The following is a 22,586-nucleotide window of genomic DNA, read 5'->3' as shown; positions in this document are numbered from 1 at the left end:
TCTCAACCACTGTGCCACCAGGGAAGCCCACAATCTACTATTCTTTTAGACTAGTAATATTAATTGCCAAATGCCCATAGTTAAAAGAAGTGATATAAATTCAATTCACCTTTTGAATAACCTTTTGAAAGTGTAGAATTTGTCATTTTTGTTTGAGTAAACATTGCACATACAGGTTTAATATCTTTTCCTAGTAATGTGCGGGGGAGGTCTGCTTGGAAAAGTAATAGATTGTACATTTCCTGAGTCTAGCATGTGGTGCCCTGTGCATATTTGGCACTCAGTAAGAATGAATAAATGAAACATATGGAGGAACTTTGGTAAATGTGGGTAAAATATGAAAATTTGGGCAGGTCTGTTGACTCCTTAATATATTTGGTACTTCTATATTTGGGAGAATTTAAATCCCTGAGTGGAAGTAAAAGATTTTTAACAAACACTTTCTGTTACATTTTTTTCCTTATCTTCTTTTCTGCCCATAGGCCTCTTGTTTGGATTACATTTCCCAACTGCTGCTATGTCATGGCCCTGGTGAAGGCATGTGTCCCTAGGGTTGAAGCCATGGCCCCCATGCTTCTCTCCTACTGCCAGTCTGTGATAGTATTCTTCATCTTTGGGAAATATGAGGATGGAAATAAGTAAAATGGATTGACTTTATTCCTTTTCCTTAGGGCCTTAAAATACAAACTGAGAAAGAGAAAAGAGATAGACATTTAGACAGTAAATACAACAATAATACTATAATACCACAATAATAGCTAACACTTACATATTTAGCCTATACAATGTGCCAGGCACTGTTCTTGGCATTTTATGTGTATTGACTCATTTATCCACACAAAAATCTTATGAGGTCAGTGCTCCTATTTCCCTCACTTTATGGATGAGGAAACTGAAACACAGAGAAATTAAACAGCTTAAACAAAGTCATACACCTAGCAAGTATTGGAGTGAGGACTTAAACCCAAACAGTCTGCTTTCAGAACCCTTTAAATACTGTACCAAATGCAGAATGAAGTAAGTGGTGATTAGAGATGTAAATTGACTGCTGGAACTTGGAAGGCAAGATTGACTGTAACCCAAAGTAACAACTAACGGTTACGAGGAGGGTCAGGTAGGGTTTTATAAAGGAAGTGGACTTTGTAGGAACAATGGTCTTTTTAAAGTTTTAAACGGCTGTACTGAGATATAAATTACATACCTTAAAATTCGCCTATTTGAAGTATGCAGTTCTATGGGTTGATGTTTTGCTTTATTTCTCATTTATTCACAGGGCTGTGCAACCCCACCACTACCTAATTTTAGAACATTTTTGTCTCACTTAAAAGAAACTCCATACCCATTAGCAGTCAATTCCCACTATTCCCTATCGCCCCAACTCTAGGCAATCACTAATTACTTTCTGTGTCCATAGATTTTTGCCTATTCTGGACATTTCATGTAAATAGAATCATACATTATGTGGCCTTTTGTGATTGGCCTCTTTCACTTAACATAACATTTTCAAGGTCCATCCATGTTGTAACACATATTGGTATTTCATCCTTTTTTTATTGTATGTATATTCTGTTTTATTTATCCATTCATCATGTAATGGATATTTGAGTTGCTTCCATTCTTTGGCTGTTATTAATAATGCTTCTGTGAGCATTTGTATACAAGTTGTCATGTGGATGTAAGTTTTTATTTCTCTTAGGCATATACCTAGGAGTAGAATTGTTGGGTCATATGGTAATTCTACATTTAATCTTTTAAAGAGCTTCCCGATTATTTTCCAAAGCAGCTGCACCATTTCACCTTCTGTAGTATATGAGGGTTGCAATTTCTCCACATCCACACCAACACTTGTTACTGTATCTTTTTGATTATACTCATCCTAGTGGGTATGAAGTGGAAGGTGAATGGCATTTTAACAGGTGAAGAGTGAGAATTCAGGGCTGAAGTTTCTGGCATGAAATTACAAGTCAGGCCCAAGGAATGGTGGATAATCCATTGGATAAGAAGAGAAATATAAAGGGATGACCCTAGAAAGGTGGCTTGAGGCCAGATCTGGAGGGTCTTGCATATCATGATGGTAAAGTGTTTGGACTTTCTTATGTAGGCATTTTGACCTGGGAAGTGGCTTGATCTGAACTGTATGGTTGAATGATAACCCTGGCAGTGGAACAGAAGATGGAATGGAGGAACAAGAGATTAGAGGTAGGGTGGCCCTTTAGGAACCCAGTTGTAGCCATCTAGGAGAGAGATTGGCAACACCAGAAGTGGAAGGAGGGGACAGAATCCAGAGAGAAAGCAGAGTTGAATCAACGAGACTTAAAAGAATTTTGGAGAATTGTACCACTTGTACATTTCTAAACCTGATACCTAAAATTTTTCAACATGACTTTTTTTGTTTTTTGTTGTTTTGTTTTGGTTTTTTGAGGGAGTTCCCCAACCAGGGATTGAACCCAGCCCCTTGGCAGTGAAAGCATGGAGTCCTAACCGCTGAACCACCAGGAAATTCCTCAACATGAGTTTAAATAAAGAGAACAGTGGTCTGTTGTAAATAACATTTTTAAACAGAATTGTTACTTAGCTCTTTTAAATGTATCCAGTAGACTATAAACATAATATAGCAATTCTGTACCTACTATCTCCCACTTATAGAAGACATAATAAAAATTTTAACTCTTTAACAGGTTTTTTAATTTCCCCTTTTCTTTTCAAATTCATATATCTCTTTCAGTTTCCCTACAGAATTTTATCCTAATTTTATCCTATTTTTATGCATGAAGCCTGTTGCTTACTCTGTCATATTTACCTGCAAGAAAAATATATATATAAATTATTTTTAAATTTCCTATACCAAAATTTTTGTCCTAATTGAATTATATATAATCATTAGTAGTACCTGACTGATCAGAATAGCTTAAATATTTTTGAAAATAATTCTTAAGTATAAATTTTGATGGGGAATGTGTAACTTAATGAGATAGGACTTTTTCCCAATTAGTACATATATCTATGGATAAATCAAGTCTGTTCATATTTCTTATTTTTATAGGTATATTTTATAGCATTGAGAAATGTTGCTCACATAAACATGTAGATAGGAATGGAAAACATTTTATTACAGTATTAACGCTCAATTATTCCAATTCCTTCTGATGTAAATGCCAAAATATGATCTGTCATCAAAAATTATTTTTAATGATCTGTCAGCTGACATCTCAATTGAGTCCTGCAAATATTGTGAAAAGCGAAGAATTGAAAACCATCTGACTGACAAAATAAGTCAGATCATTAGTTACTTTACTTTTTCTGGGAAATATACCCTAAAAAAAATGCTTTACCAAAACTTTTCTAAAGACTATTAAGTATTTGTGTTACTCTTTCAGTCAGGTGAATCTTGTGTCCAGTATATTTGAAGGAGTTGGGGAAATCAAAATACTATTAGTTTCAGTACACCTTTCCTAGTATATTTTTGACATATATTTTTAATCAGGTGATATGCTTTTCTTTTTTTAAAATAATTTTCTTTATACCAGTCCCTCAAAGAGCTTATCTGTCTTCTCTGCTGTGTGCAGGGACTCTTAATATGCTTTCCTAGTCCTCAACTTTTTTTTTTTTTTTTTAATATTTATTCCTTTTATTTTTGGCTGCGTCGGTTCTTAGTTTCTGTTACTTGGATCTTCGTTGCGGCATGCTGGATCCTCCGCTGCAGTGAGCGGGCTCATCATTGCAGGGTGCGGGCTTCTCTCTAGTTGTGACACATGGGCTCAGTAGTTGTGGCACACAGGCTCCAGGACGTGTGGGCTCTGTATTTGTGGCACATGGGCTCTCTAGTTGTGACCCGCGTGCTCAGTAGTTGTAGCACGTGGGTTTAGTTGCCCGGCAGCATGTGGGATCTTAGTTCCCCAACCAGGGATCGAACCCGCATCCCCTGCATTGGAAGGCGGATTCTTAACCACGAGACCACCAGGGAAGTCCCTGATATGCTTTTAAATAATAGTTTTGTCAAAACTATTCAACAGTGGCACATGACTACCATATAACCTAACTGGCAAAGCCAGTTGTCATTGCCAAACCAATTGGCCAAACTTATTTTCTTACATATAAAAAAAAATTCTTTGTTTTTAAGTTCACATAAACTACTTAGTGCATATCCTCATGACAGTGCCTCAGTTCCAAGAGCAACAAGAGCTGAGTGCAAATTGATTCCATTTCCTGACACATCACTTAAAATGACATGAGTTTGACACCCTGGACCTAATAATATTTACCATTTTAATGGCAACATCAGTACTCCCTTTGTGAAGATATTTTGGAATCCAAAGCTTTTTTAGAAAAGAAAATATTGAGATATAATTGACACACCACAAAATTCACCCATTTAAAGGTTAGAATTTAGTGCGTTTGTATTTTCAGAGTTGTGCAACCATCCCCCGAATCTAAGTTTAGAACATTTTCATCACCCCAAAAAGAAACCTAGTACTCAGCAGTCACTCCCCATTCTCTCCTCATTTGTGCCCATCTTCTTTCACTTAACCTGTGTTCAAGGGTCATCCGTGTTGTAACACATATCAGAACTTCATTCCTTTTTATGGCTGAATAATCTTCCATTGAATAGGCATTCCACATTTTATTTATCCATTCATCAATTGATGTGAACTCTCCCTAACTAGAATATCTGTTAATTCCAAACATCCATTTTCCAACAGGCCAAGTAAGATATGTTATATGTAATGACCTCTAAGAGACTGTTAACTTTCTCATTATAACAAATTGTGTGAATACAGTGGACCCTTGAGCAACATGGGTTTGAACTGCATATGAACATTCACAAACAAGAGGTTTTGTGTGTACCTGTATTTTCATTTCTCTTGGGTATATACCCAGGAGTGGAATTGTTGGGTCGTATGGTGACTATTTTTAACCTTTTGAGGACTGTTTTAACCTTTTGCCAGACTGTTTCCCAAAGCGGCTGCACCATTTTACATTCCCGCCGGTGGTATAGTGGGTTCTGATTCCACCAGCACTTGCTGTTGTCTCTCTTTTTTTGACCCAAAACTTTTTTTTTTTAATGTATAAAACATGGTTCTGAAATTAAAGTGTAATTTGTAGGGAAGAGCAGTAAAGCCATTCTTGTGTATAATCATTTCAGCATTTCTATTGGTAGGGAGACAGACACATGCACCATTCCCAACTTAAGCCCAAATCATATCAAATAAGTTTCAAGAATATCTACATCATTTGTATTCCTGGGCAATTCTTTTTATGCCTTAATTTTATCAGGACTGCAGTTTCCTTTGCTGTGGCAGTGATTGTAAATAACAGAACAATCAGAAGAGTCTATGGGCGGGCTTCCCTGGTGGCACAGTGGTTGAGAGTCTGCCTGCCGATGCAGGGGACACGGGTTCGTGCCCCAGTCCGGGAAGATCCCACATGCCGCGGAGCGGCTGGGCCCGTGAGTCATGGCCGCTGAGCCTGCGCGTCCGGAGCCTGTGCTCCGCAACAGGAGAGGCCACAACAGTGGCCCGCGTACCGCAAAAAAAAAAAAAAGAGTCTATGGGCATATCAAGTCCTTTATCTACCGTCTTTTTTGCCACAATCTGCTACACATTCTTCTGCCATTTCAAGCACTAAAAGATCTCTGTTTTGTACATAGAAATGATATCTTTTTTTTTTATGGATATTTTTCAGCATTTTTTAAACATTTATTTATTTATTTATTTTTGGCTGCGTTGGGTCTTCATTGCTGCGCACGGGCTCTCTGTAGTTGCAGTGAGCGGGGGCTACTCTTTGTTGTGGTGCACGGGGTTCTCACTGCAGTAGCTTCTCTTGTTGCGGAGCATGGGCTCTAGGCGTGCAGGCTTCAGTAGTTGTGGCACACGGGCTCAGTAGTTGTGGCTCGCAGGCTCTAGAGTGCAGGCTCAGTAGTTGTGGTGTGTGGGCTTAGTTGCTCCACGGCATGTGGGATCTTCCCGGACCAGGACTCGAACCCGTGTTCCCTGCATTGGCAGGTGGATTCTTAACCACTGCACCACCAGGGAAACCCTAAATGATATCTTAAGAGGGATGGTTTCGAAGTATTGTTTAACAGTAGTCTCACAAGACCCTCAGAGTAATGCGTTTTATGACAATTGGAATGAAAGAAGCAACTTCATAAAGTGAGAATCATCTTCTCTCCCACCGCCTTACTCTCAGTATATCTGAAATCAGAACACCCCAATAAAGGCCAAAATACTTTATTCCTGATGTTATACTTTACTCTTAACAGAAATAATGTAAAACACTTAGAGACATGAAGCCCTACCAAGAGTTTCTGGTATTTGGATTAGAGAAAGTTTCATCTACACCCATACTATATTTCAATTTGTTTTATTTGGTGTACTGGAGGTTTTTATGTCCAAAACAATGCACAGTGGTAAAGTTGAGAATGGGTGAAAAGTAAAATTTGTTTGTTTTCCAAAAGTGAGAGACAATTGTAAAAGGAAAAAACAGGGTAGGAGTAACAAGCAGGGAGTCCTGACTACAGGCATTCTCAGATCCATCTTTAGGGGGAAATTCGTAAGTGTGAAAACAGAGGATCTGGAAATTGATTCCTTTAAAATTGTCTTTGCTCATGTACCTTTGGAAAGTCTTTGTGAACCCTAGGGGTATGCACACCCCAACTTTAGACCACTGACCTGAAAGAAGTTGGACTGTGGTTAAGAACTCTGAAAAGAGATCTAAGCTGGGGGTGCAAGTTGGGACTCGCAGGAATGATATTTGGTGCTGTTTAAAGCAGTGAGAGTGAGGTCCCTGAAGAAGGTAATATAGGGGAAGAAGAAAGAAGAGCCAAGCATTTTGGGGGGTGATTCTCACTTAAGGAGTAAGCAAGGAAAGGAGAGAAGGAGAGGAAGAAGTCAGAGAGGTAAGGGGGAGAAACCCCACGGGTGTGAGCACTAATAGAGTTTTCGGTAAGGATAGCCAACCGCATGGAGAGGTAAGAGAATGAGGTCTGACAAAAGACCAGCGTGCGTGGGGCTTCCCTGGTGGCGCAGTGGTTAAGAATCCGCCTGCCAGTGCAGGGGACATGGGTTCAAGCCCTGGTCCAGGAAGATCCCACATGCCACGGAGCAACTAAGCCCGTGAGCCACAACTACTGAGCCCACGTGCCACAACTGCTGAGCCCACATGCCACAACTACTGAAGCCTGCATGCCTAGAGCCCGTGCTCCGCAACAAGAGAAGCCATCACAATGAGAAGCCCGCATACTGCAACAGAGTAGCCCCTGCTCACCGCAACTAGAGAAAGCCCACACACAGCAACAAAGACCCAACGCAGCCATAAATAAATAAATAAATAAATAAATAAATAAATAAATAAATAAATAAATAACTTACAGACCAGTGCGCACACCAGACACAGTTGAAAGATTACCTGCACAGTTGAAAGAACCACTGCCTACTGCATGGCCTTCTTATCTGTATTGCAGCCCCTTCAGGAACACGACTACTGCCCTCCACATGTGAAGTGTTGCGTTCTTTAGTCCTAAAACTAAATGCTTATCTTATCAATGGCAACAAAACCTGGACCCATCTAGCTTGGACTTAGATACAAAGACAGAAAGGCAGTGGTTTTATTCCCCATCTTTCCTCCCTCTGATCCCCACCCCCTGTCTAGAGGCAACCTCCTTACCACAGGTTATTGCTGTTCATGGTCTCTTTGTTTCCTTCCGTCCACCCAGGCACTGAGATGTCTTTGTGCTCTAACTTTAACTCATTAGATAGTGTTCTCTCTCCTTTCTGTGGCAATGTTGGAACCTGGCACAGCTGGAGGGTGTCGTCAGGGCCAAGGGCCCTGTAACAATTCCCTTACCCTTCAGTTTTTAAAAGCTTTGATAGGAGTTCCCTGGTGGTCCAGTGATTAAGTCTGTGCGCTTCCACCGCAAGGAGTGCGGATTCCATCCCTGATCGGGGAACTAGGATCCCACCTGCCGCGTGGTGCGGCCACAAAATAAGTAAATAAAACAAAAGCTTTGCTAAAACAATTTTGGCAGAATGGTAATGGCGAAAGCCAGAATGGAAATGATGAGAGTTGAAATTGGATGTATGGTTGGTTGGTTGGGGGCATAAGTCTTAGAAACTTGCCTTTGGAGGGAAGGAACGAGGAGGGATGCCAGCTGCAGTGGAATGTATGTAGGGTCAAGAGAAGCTTTTGTTGGTTTTAGGATTGGGGGTCCTAGAACATATGCAGAGATAAAAGGGAAGAGTTCACAGAAGAGACTGAAGCACAAGAAAGGAGATAATGGAGAGGAAGAGCTCACTAAGGAAGTGGGAGGAAGTGTGGGACCAAGAGCAAAAGGCCAGAGAAAGAGGAGCACATCTGTCTCGGAGTCAGCCACACTCCCCTTGGGCACACAGCCAAAGTACAGAGATCAGGGTCTGCAGGCTTGAGCTCCTGCAGCCCTGCAACCAGTTCCTCACTCTTCTGTACACAGTCAAAATTTGGGGGGGTTGGTGGCCTATGTTTTCTCTATGATTTTCTTAATCTTTTAAATAACGTTTTAGCCATCTCTGCTTTTAATCCACCTCATCTTAGAGACTGGCTGCTGTCTTTTCTACAGGTTTTTCTCTTCTGCATTCCTTCTGATTCTTTGTTAATAACTAGTCCCGTAGACATTGCCTCCTTATCACCATTCTTAATCCTTAACCTAACTTCCATCTGTGTTTTATCATGTAAGCTGCCAGTAGCTACATTCACTTTAAGACAACTTGATAATTAGGTTTGCATGGTGGAAAATCAGCATTTAATTTTTGAAGATGGCTAAAACTATATTTTCTCATAATAACAAAATTTTACGTTTGCGACTTCTTTTAGGTTTAGCATGAGCTTCAACAGACATAATCTAAAATACTACGTGTTACCCAAAAAACCAAAAAAGGTGGCATTTGATTGCTTAGAATGGATCAGAAAGCATCACCCACGTGAGTACAGCCATGTGATAAATCATGTCTAGAAGTAATAAGTGTCTTTTTAGTACCACAATTGAATATATAAAATTGCATATTAAACATTTCTTTTCTCATTATGATAGCACTAACTTGTTATTCATAGAGCAGAATATTGCAACTCTCTCAATTCTGGAAATTATAAAATCTCATTTGGTTTGTTAACAATAAACCCTAACAAAAAGTATATTAAATACTCCCTCCTACACACCTGTATTGTAATTCATGGTTTCACTGTCTTTCCTCTGGCTTCTATCAGTTAATGAATTACACAGCTCTGTTTTAGTGCCTTCTCCCAAGTGTGTCTGCCCTTGAGTTATATTAACTAAAATGAGATTCTGAAATTCATGGTAGTTTTCCATGTAACCTCTTTTCTACTTTTCCATGGAGAATTTTTTTGTTAAACATCTCTATTTCATTTTCTTTAATTAGTATACGTATTTGTTTGAATAAATCAAACAATGCAGAGATAGACCAAGAAAAAGTCAGTAATTTCCTTTTCCAGTCCCCCCCTCTCCCAGGCACCTAATATAAATAATAGCTTGTGTGTGTATCTGTATCTTTGGCTCTGCCACAGAGAGATGACTTTTTCTTTAATACCTTTTATTTTTTGATTTTAAAAATAGCATACATACAAACAGCAAGAAATATAGTGAAGAGAATTTAGAAAGCAACAAAAAAAAAGAAAGAATCAAAAGACAAGCCTCACCATAGGACAAGTCACTGTTACCATTTTGGTTTATTTCCTTCCAATAATTTTTGTATGCATTTTTCCTTCCATTAGCATACTGTATCTACAGTGTTTCTACCTTTACCCTGTTTTATATTTTAAACATTTTCTCATGTCATTTTAAAAACTTAGAAAACACTTAATAGTTGCAATTTGTTTTAGTTTATAAATTCCTTTCTTAATTATTGTCCTAATGCTGGCCCTTAAGATTTTTCTAATTTTAAAAATTATAAACAAAACTTCTTATATAATAAGTCCTCGGATCACTTTATTTCCTAGATTTGTTTCCTAGAAAGAAACTGAATCAAAAGTTAGGAGCATTGGGCTTCCCTGGTGGCGCAGTGGTTGAGAGTCCGCCTGCCAATGCAGGAGACACGGGTTCGTGCCCTGGTCAGGGAAGATCCCACATGCCACAGAGCGGCTAGGCCTGTGAGCCATGGCCGCTGAGCCTGCGCGTCCGGAGCCTGTGCTCCGCAACAGGAGAGGCCACAGCAGTGAGAGGCCCGCGTACCGCAAAAAAAAAAAAAAAAAAAAATAGGAGCATTTCTAAGGCTCTTGATAGGTATTGCCATATGCTTTCTACAGTTCGTGAAGAGTGCCTTTCCATTTTATAGCAAGTGTGAAACAGAGCCCAGGGTTCCTCCAGGTCTACCTAAGGAGTTATTTGGAGGGACAGGATTAAAGGTTAAATCTTGTCATTTCCAGTGCACGTGATCCGTTGCTTGACTTATTCTACCTATGTTGTTTTCCTCTGCTGTAAGAAAACTATGGAGAAAACTATACCTCTGTTTACAATTCAGATATTTCTGAGAACATAATGTAGGTTGTGTTATTTATGTTAAAAGTCCTCGTTTCACAATACTGTTTGGTTTCTTGGCAGATGACTCAGGGATAATTTACTGCCTTTCCAGGCGAGAATGTGACACAGTGGCTGACACATTACAGAAAGATGGTCTCGCTGCTCTGGCGTATCATGCTGGCCTCAGTGACTCTGCCAGAGATGAAGTACAGCACAAGTGGATTAATCAGGATGGCTGCCAGGTAACATTTTTAAAAATAAACAAAGGAAACAATATTTTATAGTACATAAGCCACCTTGTACATGTAGGATGAAAATTGTTTTCACATTAAAGGTAGTAAACATCAAAATAAGGCAGATTTAAAAACTGATGTTTTTTGAGACATCTAAAATTGCTTTTTCTTTCTTTTTTTAAAATTTATTTTATTTATTTGTTTGTTTTTGGCTGCATTGGGTCTTCATTGCTGCATGCAGGCTTTCTCTAGTTGTGGTGAGCAGAGACTACTCTTCGTTGCAGTGCTCGGGCTTCTCACTGGTGTGGCTTCTCTTGTTGTGGAGCATGGGCTCTAGGCGCACGGGCTTCAGTAGTTGTGGCACGTGGGCTCAGTAGTTGTGGTACACAGGCTCAGTAGTCATGGCTCGCAGGCTGTAGAATGCAGGCTCAGTAGTTATGGCACACGGGCTTAGTTGCTCCGCGGCATGTGGGATCTTCCTGGACTAGGGCTCGAACCCATGTCCCCTGCACTGGCAGGTGGATTCTTAACCACTGCGCCACCAGGGAAACCACTTTTTCTTTCTTAAATCAAAAAAACTTTTTATTGAGATGTAATTCACATACCATACAATTCCCCCTTCCAAAGTTTACAAGTCAGTGGAGTTTAGTACATTCACAAGGTCATGCAACTGTCACCACTGTCTGATGCCAGAACATTTCATGATCCCAGAAAGAAACCCCATATCTACTAGCAGTCACTCCTCACTCCCCTAACACCCGGTCCTTGGCAACCACTAATCTATTAACTACTACTAATCTGTCTCTATAGAGTTTCCTATTCTGGACATTTCATATAAATGGAATCATACAATATGTGTTCTTCTGTGACTGATTTCTCTTACTTAGCATGTTTTCAAGATTTATCCATATTGTAGCATGTATCAGTACGTCACTCCTTTTTGTGGCTGGATAATATTCCATTGTATGGAAGTACCACAGTTTGTTATCCATTCATCAGTTGGTAGACATTTGGGTTGTATCCACTTTTTTTTCCTTTTTTCTTTTTTGGCTGCATTGGGTCTTTGTTGCTGCGTGCGGGCTTTCTCTAGTTGCAGCGAGCGGGGGCTACTCTTCATTGTGGTGCGCGGGCTTCTTATTGCGGTGGCTTCTCTTGCCGTGGAGCACAGGCTCTAGGCGCGCGGGTTCAGTAGCTGTGGCTCGTGGGCTCTAGAGCGCAGGCTCAGTAGTTGTGGCACACTGGCTTAGTTGCTCTGCAGCATGTGGGATCTTCCCAGACCAGGGCTCGAACCCGTGTCCCCTGCATTGACAGGCAGATTCTTAACCACTGCGCCACCAGGGAAGTCCCTGTATCCACTTTTTGACTATTGTGAATAATGCGTCTGTGAACATTTCTGTACAGGTTTTTGTGTGAACATGTTTTCAGTTCTCTTGGGTAGATGTAAGATTGGAATTGCTCAGTCATATGGAAACTCTGTTTAACTTTTTGAGGAACTGCCAAACTGTTTTGCAAAGCAGCTGCAAAATTCTGCATTCCTACCAGCAATGTATGAGGTTCCCATGTCTCCATCTCACCAACACTTATCATTGTCTTTTTTTTTACTATATCCATCCTAGTGTATATAAAGTGGTATCTCGTTGTGATTTTTGTTTGCATTCCCTAATAACTAATGATGTTGAGCATCTACTTCTGAGAGGATAAATTTATCACCCAAGTAGATCAAGAAGGAAGCAAGAACATTCTAGGGCATCCCATACTGTGGCAAATATGAAACTTGGATAGATCTCTCTACATACAAGGATGAATTTGAGGAGAATGACTAATAATTTTTTTGTAGCCTATGAAGTTTTCAGCTCACAAAAAAAAGAAATCATTACTGTGAAGATTCAGAAGGAAAAGTATCTCCCAAAATTATTTCCTGAGGGAAAACAAAAGGAAATCTTAGAGGATATCAGCTTAATATCCTCAGAAAGATTTAAGAAGACTTGACTTATATGAACTAGAAACAGTTTGCCATAAGAAGATGTTGTGAAGAGGCTGAGATGAAGGGATAAATAAAGTCAGTTTATCCAGATAAGAAAATACAAGAAAAATAAAACAAATAGAATTATATATCAAGACACAAATGGTTCAATTCAATGCAGACGTTTGAATCAGTGATGTAGTGAATAACTTGAGAATGTGAAGGGAAAAAAAACATACGAAAATTGAACAGAAAAAAACAAAAAAATTATTGGTAGCTGGGAGAGTAGGGGTTCAGCCTAAGAATAGTAAGTATACCCAAAAAAGAAATAGAGATAGTTGAGATCAATAGAGTAGTCAAAGGTATTATAAATAAATACATAACAAATATGTAACAAATTTAAGAGTTATCTCAAGATCACTGGGGAATAACTTACATGTAGACATAGTTCAGAACATTTTGCTTGATTTACAGTTATAAGAAATTGTATTCATGAAGATAAAAAAATAGGTTACTCAACAAAGAACGAGAGGGACTTCCCTGGTGGCGCAGTGCTTAAGAGTCCGCCTGCCAATGCAGGGGACACGGGTTCAATCCCTGGTCCGGGAATATCCCACATGCCGCGGACCAACTAAGCCCGTGCACCACAAAGAGCAAGCCTGCGCTCTAGAGCCCGCGAGCCATAACTGCTGAGCCCACGTGCTGCAACTACTGAAGCCCGCGTGCTAGAGCCCATGCTCCACAACAAGAGAAGCCACTGCAATGAGAAACCCACGCACCGCAATGAAATGTAGACCTCACTCGCTGCAACTAGAGAAAGCCTGCACACGGCAACGAAGACCCAATGCAGCCCAAAATCAATCAATCAATAAATAAAATTTAAAAAAAAAGAACGAGTAATAGACATGCCTGAGACAGTTACACTAAATTAAAAAAACAGAAGCGAACTATCTCCAGAATCAGAAGAGGAAAGGCTGGGACTTAAGAGTTTCACGCCAGCTCATTGTCATTTATGTCGGAAACAATAGAAAGGCTTTTTCAGATATGTAAAATACTGGTTTATGTTCACTGACATAACTAGAAGGCATTCTTCCCAAATTAATATGTAGCTAATCAAAATTGCAGTGTTTTCTTCCTTTGATAAACTTTTCCCAAAGTTTGCCTGGAAGAATATTCAAGTGAAAATAACCAAAAGAATTTGGCAAGAAAATAATAACACACGAACACTGGCTTTGCAATACATTAAAGATCAATGGAACAGAAATCCAGAAATAGACTGGAAAACAGGTAAAAACAATATATGATAAGGAAGGCATTCAAAATTAATTAGGAAAGGAAGATTTTTCAACTAGTCGTACTGGTTACCTGATGGGGAGAGTTGTTCTGAGTCCTCATATCAAAGTTTATTATAGGTAAATAAAGGTACAGATATTTTTAAATGTATGCACGCTGAGTGAAAGAGAACCTAAGCTTAAAAACAGCTCAAAAGGAAGTAATTGCTAGAAATGATTAAAAACCTAAACAACTAAACACTTCTATATCTGTAGAAAAAAATTAAAGGCAACAGCAAAATGGGAACTATAGCTTCCTCAAATAAAACATAATGAAGAGCTTGTAAAAATGTGAGAAGAAAAACATTTCTCAAATAGTAAATTACTCAAGACTATCAAGAAACTGTTGGAAAGGAGGAACTACGGAGGGCTAAATACAAATTTTTTAAGTGCAATTTTGCTAATAATCAAAGGAATTAAAATTTAAAACAGTGAGATCATGTTTATCTCTTGTATTAGCAAACTTTTATTAACTGTCGGGGACAGTGTTGTCAGAGACGATTTCCTGTAGTACTCGTGAGAGCCTTTCTGGAAAACAATGTGGTAGACCATATTTAAGAGCCTCAAATCTGAAACATGGGTGTGGAGTTTACATCAGTGTTTTGTTTTTGTTTTTGTTTTTTTGCGGTATGCGGGCCTCTCACTGTTGTGGCCTCTCCCGTTGTGGAGCACAGGCTCCGGACGCGCAGGCTCAGCGGCCATGGCTCACGGGCCCAGCCGCTCTGCGGCATGTGGGATCTTCCCAGACTGGGGCACAAACCCGTGTCCCCTGCATTGGCAGGCGGATTCTTAACCACTGCGCCACCAGGGAAGCCCGAGATTACACACTTTTGAATTATATTTTCCCCTACATTTATCCATTATTAACATTCGAACATTTTCATATCATTAAAAATTTCTTCATAAACCATTTTTTAATGGCAGGGATGTACCATAATGTAACCAATCATGCTCTCAGGACATTTAAGCTATTTACTATTAAAAATAACACTGATGATTGGGCTTCCCTGGTGGCACAGTGGTTGAGCGTGCAGGCTTCAATAGTTGTGGCACATGGGCTCAGTAGTTGTGGCGCACGGGCTTAGTTGCTCTGCAGCATGTGGGATCTTCCCGGACCAGGGCTGCGTAGACAGGCGGGTTCTTAACCACTGTGCCACCAGGGAAGTCCCTAGCCTGAAGTTTTAAAAGCAACACAGAAATAAAGAAGGAATTAACAACTCCACAAAGCCAGTGTTCCCAGTTATAAGAAGTAAAGAGTCTCAGAAGGCATTGGTATCATAGTCACCTCATGAGCCTGCAGCCTCCCTCACAGCCCTGTGCTCACCCGACCTTGGGAGATGCACCCAGGCTTCTTGGAAACCTGTGCGCCTGTGGGCTGACACACCTTGCTTTACAGCCTCTCTACCTGCTCTCCCACCTCTAGAGACTACAGTAGACTTTCTCTTCCCAAGGAGATTTGCCTTTGATAGCAGTGCCATAAATTTAGACAGATGGCTGACCTAAAGTACAGGCCACCAGCATCTCCAGCGTTGATGAGCACCCGCCGTCTGCCATCCATGGCGTGCAGCTCCTAGCTGTGGTACTTACAGTTACTGAAATCATGTCATTAGCCTCAGTCTGGCTGCCAGATCGTCCAGTTGCTTTTGAAATACTATTTTTGAAGTAGCAATTCATTTTTTTAGGTGGTAAAAAAAGCATTGCAGCTTTATTTGTATAATGTAATTTTGCCTGGAGATATAATATTTTTGGCTGGGTTATAGGTCCTAAATTTGCCACTGAAATGGATAGGCTTGAAAGAGATTTTTTACTAAAAACTGATATATCAAGCTCCTGAAATTTACCTATCACCTTGCTTCCACTGAGTAATTTGCATAGACCAAGATCCACGGTCTCCAGCCTTTTTTTTTTTACCCTAGTATAAGCAACTCTCAGACTTTTGCCCACGAGTTCCAATACAGTTTTCACAAGTTTTGACTCTGAAATTAGCTGATGAATAAAAGGAGCTAGTGTGTGATCACTTGCTACCACTGGAAAAACGGATAGTAAGTTCTCACCTGGAGCAGGTGAGAACGCCACTGTTCCTGAGTCATTGGAAAATCTAGCAGCAGTGACCTCTAAAAGCCCAAGCCCTGGGAACAACCAGAGCTCCTGAGAAACACAGTTACCGAGGCAACAGGGGTATCATGGCTGGGTGAGTCACACCCCCACACCTCCATATCAAAAACATACGAGAGGGCTTCCCTGGTGGCGCAGTGGTTGGGAGTCTGCCTGCCGGTGTAGGGGACACGGGTTCATGCCCCGGTCCGGGAGGATCCCACATGCCGTGGAGCGGCTGGGCCCGTGAGCCATGGACACTGAGCCTGCACGTCCGGAGCCTGTGCTCCGCGGCAGAGAAGGCCGCAGTGGTGGGAGGCCCGCATATCGCAAAAAAAAAAACAAAAAAAAACATACGCAAGCAAACAGTGGTAACACATCAGGAGGCGACTGCTGCTGATCCTGGCTCCCTTGGTGATAGCCCCAAATCACACAAGCAAGTGCCTGCCACACCGAGCTTCTCTTTACTTTCTTGGGTCTGAATAGAACTGCAAATTATCAATATGAAAATCTCATATTAGTCATGCTAAATAATGGAACCAAGTTAAGATATTAGACTCTTATATAGAGTACATTTTAAAGTAAGATAGAAGATAAAGCTTCTAGAAGCATCTATTATTAAAATGTTCCTTTAGGGCTTCCCTGGTGGCGCAGTGGTTAAGAATCCGCCTGCCAGTGCAGGGGACATGGGTTTGAGCCCTGATCTGGGAAGATCCCACATGCTGCGGAGGAACTAAGCCCATGCGCCACAACTACTGAGCCTGTGCTCTAGAGCCCGTGAGCCACAACTACTGAAGCCCGTGCGCCTAGAGCCCGTGCTCCGCAACAAGAGAAGCCCACACACCACAACGAAGAGTAGCCCCCGCTCAATGCAACTAAAGAAGCCCGCGCGCAGCAACGAAGACCTAATGCAGCCAAAAATTAATTGATTGATTGATTTAAAAAATGTTCCTTTAAATGCATTATGAGCCTAATAGGCTTTTGCTTTTACATCAGGTTATCTGTGCGACGATTGCATTTGGAATGGGGATTGACAAACCTGATGTGCGATTTGTGATCCATGCATCCCTCCCTAAATCCGTGGAGGGTTACTACCAAGAATCTGGCAGAGCTGGAAGAGATGGGGAAATCTCTCACTGCCTGCTCTTCTATACCTACCACGATGTGACCAGACTGAAGAGGCTTATACTAAGTAAGCTGAGCTCCATTGGGGACACATGCTGTCGTCCTCGGTCTCGTTTTTGTCATCTGTCCCTGCAGTTGTGGTGTTTTGGGTCCAGTTTTCCTTAAAATAGAGGCACTTAGATAGACATGGAAGTTTTATTTTAATTCATGTTTATGATAAAAGTATTACATGCTTGTTATGTAAAATTCAAATGATACAGATGTGTTGAGGACTGAAAAATTTCCAAATCATGCCTCATATGCAGTCCTGCCCTAAGAAATAACTCCAGTTACTGATTTCCTTTGTATCCTTCCAGGCCCAATTTCTGCATGCATCCTGGTATATAACAAATTTCAAGCATGCAGAAAGGTAAAATGGAAAAAAATAATGAACTGTCACGTACCACCGTCCAGGTTAGGAAATAAAACCCCTACATAGCCCTCTCCTATCTCATCCCTTTACCTCTTCATTGGAGTTAGGCAATATCTTATATTTGATATTTACCTTTCCCAAATGCAGGGTTTTTTACAATATAAATGCAATTCCATTATATGTGCTTTTTTTTCCCCTAAGATGTAGTTGATTTACAGTATTATATAAGTTTCAGGTGTACAGCGTAGTGATTCACAATTTTTAAAGGTTATACTCTATTTATAGTTATTATATAAATGTGCTTTTTTAATATGTATATGTTGACCTGATTTTTTTTCCAGTCAACACTAGGGTGTAATTATGACTCCAACTAGTACACATAGCTTGACTACATAGAGTTCCATAGTATGGTATTCCATGTTTATTGAACCAGTCCCCTTCTAATAGATAAATAAGTAAAATTGCCTGTTTTGAGACCACTTTTGAATGAACTCTGGTAGAGATACTGAGCACGGGAAATGGCACTTACCAAGCTCTGTGCCAAGTAATGTTCACCTTATTTGCTTGTAACCACTAGTTTTTGAGGTAGTCCCATGAGAAAAGTGAGCTTCAGAAAGGTTTTGTAACTTGCCCCCAAGAGCAGCCGCAGCGGTAAGGGGAAGGGTAGTGATAATGATGATAAAGTTTCCTTACCACTTACTATATGCTGCTGTCTTAAATCCTTTACGTATATCACTTCATTTAATCTTCACAACAACCCTAAAAGATACTACTATTATTCTCCTCGTTTTACGGAAGAGGAAAATGAGATACAGAGCTAGGTAAGTGGCAGAGCCCTGATGGAATCCAGGTTCATCTGATTGCAAATTCCATGTCCCTTGCACTATACCAAGATAATTCTCAGTGCAAAAATGAAACTTTTAAACTTAGTGTGTCCATTTGTGTTTTTAAGCAGAACCTATATTAAGTTAGGTCCAAATAATTTAGTAAGTATTTAAATGCTAAACACTTAGCAACCATTTGAAAAAAGTAATACTCATAAACCAGAAAAAAAAATTTTTATTTCATTTTTAACTAACAACAGTTGCTTACAAATGAAAAGTATGTACATGTGGTTCTCAGACCTTGGAATCAGATTGGACACTGCCACCCTCATTTCCTGTTTCACATTGATTTTTTGGAGGTACTTATTTTTATCATAGCAACTGCCAAAATTTCAGCTTCACAATGTCATTAGAAGGAAAGTAGCACATCATAAACTACCTCCAACTAGTTGCTTGTGTGGTGTTCAACAGATGTCAGGTATTGCTGTGTTTCTCTTAAATTTAAAACACCTGCCAGCACCCCTGTGAATTCATTGCAGCACCCGCCCCAGCCCTGGGGGGTCCTTGGTACATAGTTTCAGAACCACTGGCTTAACCACTTTGATCCCAGATACTCAGGGAGATGCACAGCCCACTGTCGTGGCTCCATGCTCTGATTGCTTTGGATGCTGGGTTCAGTACATCCTTGTCTGATAAATATAGTAAATATAATTCAGATATTTATCGTTGGGAATAATGAAGAGCTGCAAAATTTTTTCAGCTACTCCTGACAACCTATGTTTATTCCTGCAAAACTGCAATCTTGAAGATGAACATAAATATTCAGTTAATTATCATATAGCTTCATGTCATGTTGATATATAGTGCTATGAATAATTTTATTTCATTTAATATTTAAAGTTATATGAACCTATTCTAAATAGTTCTGTGATATTCTTTTCTATTTTTCTACTCTAATAAGTATGTTTACTGTGTTCTTCATCTCTTTTAGTGGAAAAAGATGGAAACCATCATACGAAAGAGACTCACTTCAATAATTTGTATAGTATGGTACATTACTGTGAAAATATAACCGAATGCAGGAGAATACAGCTTTTGGCTTACTTTGGCGAAAAGGGATTTAATCCTTATTTTTGTAAGAAATACCCAGATGTTTCTTGTGATAATTGCTGTAAAACAAAGGTAAAATAAGAAAGTTTTAAATTCTTTGTGATGAGGAACTTGCCAAGTTTTTTTTTTTCTTCTCTTAATTTAGAAAAGTTAGATACAAGTTAGATTGCAGTAAGTGGGCCCTAGGGATTTTAACAAGGGGATGATGGCTTCCTCCCCGTGTTAATTGGGAATAGAAACATTTTAATAGTATTTCTGTGGAGTATCCGTAGAACTAGAAGCCTGTTAAAAATATATACTGGGGCTTCCCTGGTGGCACAGTGGTTGAGAGTTCGCCTGCCGATGCAGGGGATGCGGGTTCGTGCCCTGATCCGGGAGGATCCCACATGCCACGGAGCGGCTGGGCCCGTGAGCCATGGCCGCTGGGCCTGCGCGTCCGGAGCCTGTGCTCCGCAACAAGGGAGGCCACAGCGGTAAGAGGCCCGCGTACCGCAAAAATATATATATATATATATATATATATATATATATATATATATATATATATATACTGGACCTGTTTTGGTGGTTATAGGATATTTAAGAAATATCATTAATCTGTAAATACCCAAAAAGATCCAACATGGGCAGGTAGAATATTTTACATTCAACTCTGTATTTAAACATCTTCATTCTCAAAAGGGTTGTAACTAGTGTACTATGTGTTTGAATTCAGATCAATTAGATTACTCTGTAAACTGGTTTTTAAAAAACTGTAAAGAGTAAGGGCAATAGCTTCAGGATGCGTTTGCTATCATCTGTCCTGAAAATAACTTTGGGAGGTTGTTAAATTCAGTCGTTAGGTACTGTATTGTACCTATCATGGTAATTCTATGTTTTAATGTCTACTGTACTTCACAGTTTACAGAGCTTTTTTTTTTTTTTTTTTTTTTTTGTGGTATGCGGACCTCTCACTGTTGTGGCCTCTCCCATTGTGGATGGAGCACAGGCTCTGGACGCGCAGGCTCAGCAGCCATAGCTCATGGGCCTAGCCGCTCCGCGGCACGTGGGATCTTCCCGGACCGGGGCACGAACCCATGTCCCCTGCATCGGCAGGCGGACTCTCAACCACTGCACCACCAGGGAAGCCCCCTACAGAGCATTTTCACAGTTGATACATTATTTGAAATATCTGTGCAAGATGCTGGGGATTCACATATGAACATGATATAGCCAATTCACAGACAGGAGGGGAGACAGACATGTATGTGTTCATATCACTGTGATACCGTAGGCAGCGCTAGCCAAGCAGAGGGTGATTTACTCTCCCTTGGGGTGGAATCTGTGGATTTATGGCCATCTCAACCCACCACACCCCACTCTGTAGACATTGCTAATCAGTTCACTCATTCAACAAATATTTGTTGAATGCCTGCTCTGTGATAGGCAATGTTCTAGGAGTTTGGGATACATCACTGAACAAAATATAAAGATCCCTACTCTTGTGGAGCTTACATTCTAGCAGAGGGAGGCTGAATAAGGACTCTACGTTATAAGTACATGTTAAGAGGAAAGAACTTTGGTGAAAAGTACAGCAGTGTAAGGAGTCAGGAATGATGAATGGGGTGCAGGATGCAGTGGCCCAGGGAAGTCTTACTGCAAAGATGAGACCTGAGCGAAGACTTGAAGAAAGGAGTTAGCTGAGCAGCTCTCAAATACGGATGTTCTTGGCTAAAGCCAAGACCAGAGGCCCTGAGGTGGGGGGCGTGCCTGTGCCTTTGAGGGGTAGTGCCTGCCCAGGGGGTGAGGGGAGGCCGGTCAGAATGGTGCCTGGAGGGCTGAGAAACTGGAAGAGTGGAGCAGCCCTCAACCGAGACGTTTGGGGAAGACTGGCAGGGAAGATCAGGGGTTTGGTCTGGGGTGTAGTGAGTTAGATATGTCTTGGATCCAGCAAACTGAAGAGAGGCTGGTGATACCATAACTCTGGGAGTGGTTGACATATAGTTGAATTTGAAGTCATGAAAGCAGATGAAATCTTCACTGGTATAAGTTTATAGACAGAAGAGAAGAAAACCAAAGACTGAGCCCTGAGACTTGAAGAGGTTGAGGAGAAGAGGAAGAACTAGGAAAGGAGACCAGGAAATAGAACAAGTGAGGTAGGAGGAAGACCAAGGCAACTAAGCGTAGGAGTGCATCAGGGAGGAGGGAGCGCTCCCTAGTCACCTGCTGCTGCCGAGCCAAGTACTATAAGGACCGAGACGTCACCGTTGGGTTTAGCACCGTGGAAATATGGGACCTGGACTTGACCAGTTTCAGTGGAGAGGGGCAAAATTGGAGGCAGTGCATATGGAGAATTCTTTCAAGTTTTGCTTCAAGGATGAACAGAGAAATGAAACCGTAGCTGCCAGGGGAAGTGGAGTCAAGAAGAGACAGGAGAAATATATTTGTGTGCTGATAGGAACGTACCTACGGAGGATGGAAATTGATGTGTGAGGAGAGGGAAGAATTGCTGAAGCAGTGTCCCTGAGTAAGCAAGGGGGCTTGGGAGCTAGTGCAGAAGGACAAAGACTGGCTTAGACAGGAGCTTGGATAGTTCGTCTATAATAACAGCAAGAAAGAAGAGAAAATGTGGGGCAGGTACTGGGGATGGATGTAGTGAAGGAAGTTTTGAAAGCTCTCTTCTGATTGTTTGTTTCCTCAGCAAAGTAGGAAGCAAGGTAGTCAGCTGACAGGACAAGAGTGGGGATTGAAGAGAAAGGAGAAAGTGTGAAATTGTCATCTAAGCCAGGGTCAGCAAACTTTATCTTAAAGGGCCAGAGGGTGGTAAATATTGACTTGGCCAAAAAATTCATTCGGGTTTCCGTAAGATCTTATTTGGAAAAACCCAAACGAACTTTTTGGCCAACCCAGCATTTCAGGCTTTGTGGGCAGTCTCTGTCACAACTACTCAATTCTGCTATTTTAGCCCAAAAGCAGACATAAATTACAATTAATACACCGATTTTTCCATA

At 40.7% G+C, this 22,586-nt stretch overlaps 1 protein-coding gene across 10 annotated transcripts in view; it reads left to right on the top strand.

Moving 5' to 3' along the window:
- Nucleotides 1-22,586, top strand: part of BLM (BLM RecQ like helicase) — a 99,858-nt gene that overhangs the window by 43,807 nt on the left and 33,465 nt on the right. For 9 of the 10 annotated variants that reach the window (XM_067697325.1, XM_067697333.1, XM_067697315.1 and 6 more), the window contains 4 exons: nucleotides 8,845-8,951; nucleotides 10,586-10,746; nucleotides 17,122-17,317; nucleotides 19,478-19,668. In XM_067697325.1, the coding sequence (XP_067553426.1) occupies nucleotides 8,845-8,951; nucleotides 10,586-10,746; nucleotides 17,122-17,317; nucleotides 19,478-19,668 (655 nt within the window). Of the gene's footprint in view, nucleotides 1-696; nucleotides 2,200-8,844; nucleotides 8,952-10,585; nucleotides 10,747-17,121; nucleotides 17,318-19,477; nucleotides 19,669-22,586 lie in introns of those variants that run through there. The other variant, XM_067697351.1, reaches the window with a different exon arrangement.

The sequence above is a fragment of the Pseudorca crassidens genome, chromosome 1 (assembly GCF_039906515.1).
Source record: "Pseudorca crassidens isolate mPseCra1 chromosome 1, mPseCra1.hap1, whole genome shotgun sequence".
In the NCBI taxonomy this organism is placed as follows: Eukaryota; Metazoa; Chordata; class Mammalia; order Artiodactyla; family Delphinidae; genus Pseudorca; species Pseudorca crassidens.
The sequence above is the reverse complement of the archived record's forward strand: the minus strand, read 5'-3'. Positions and strand labels throughout refer to the sequence as shown.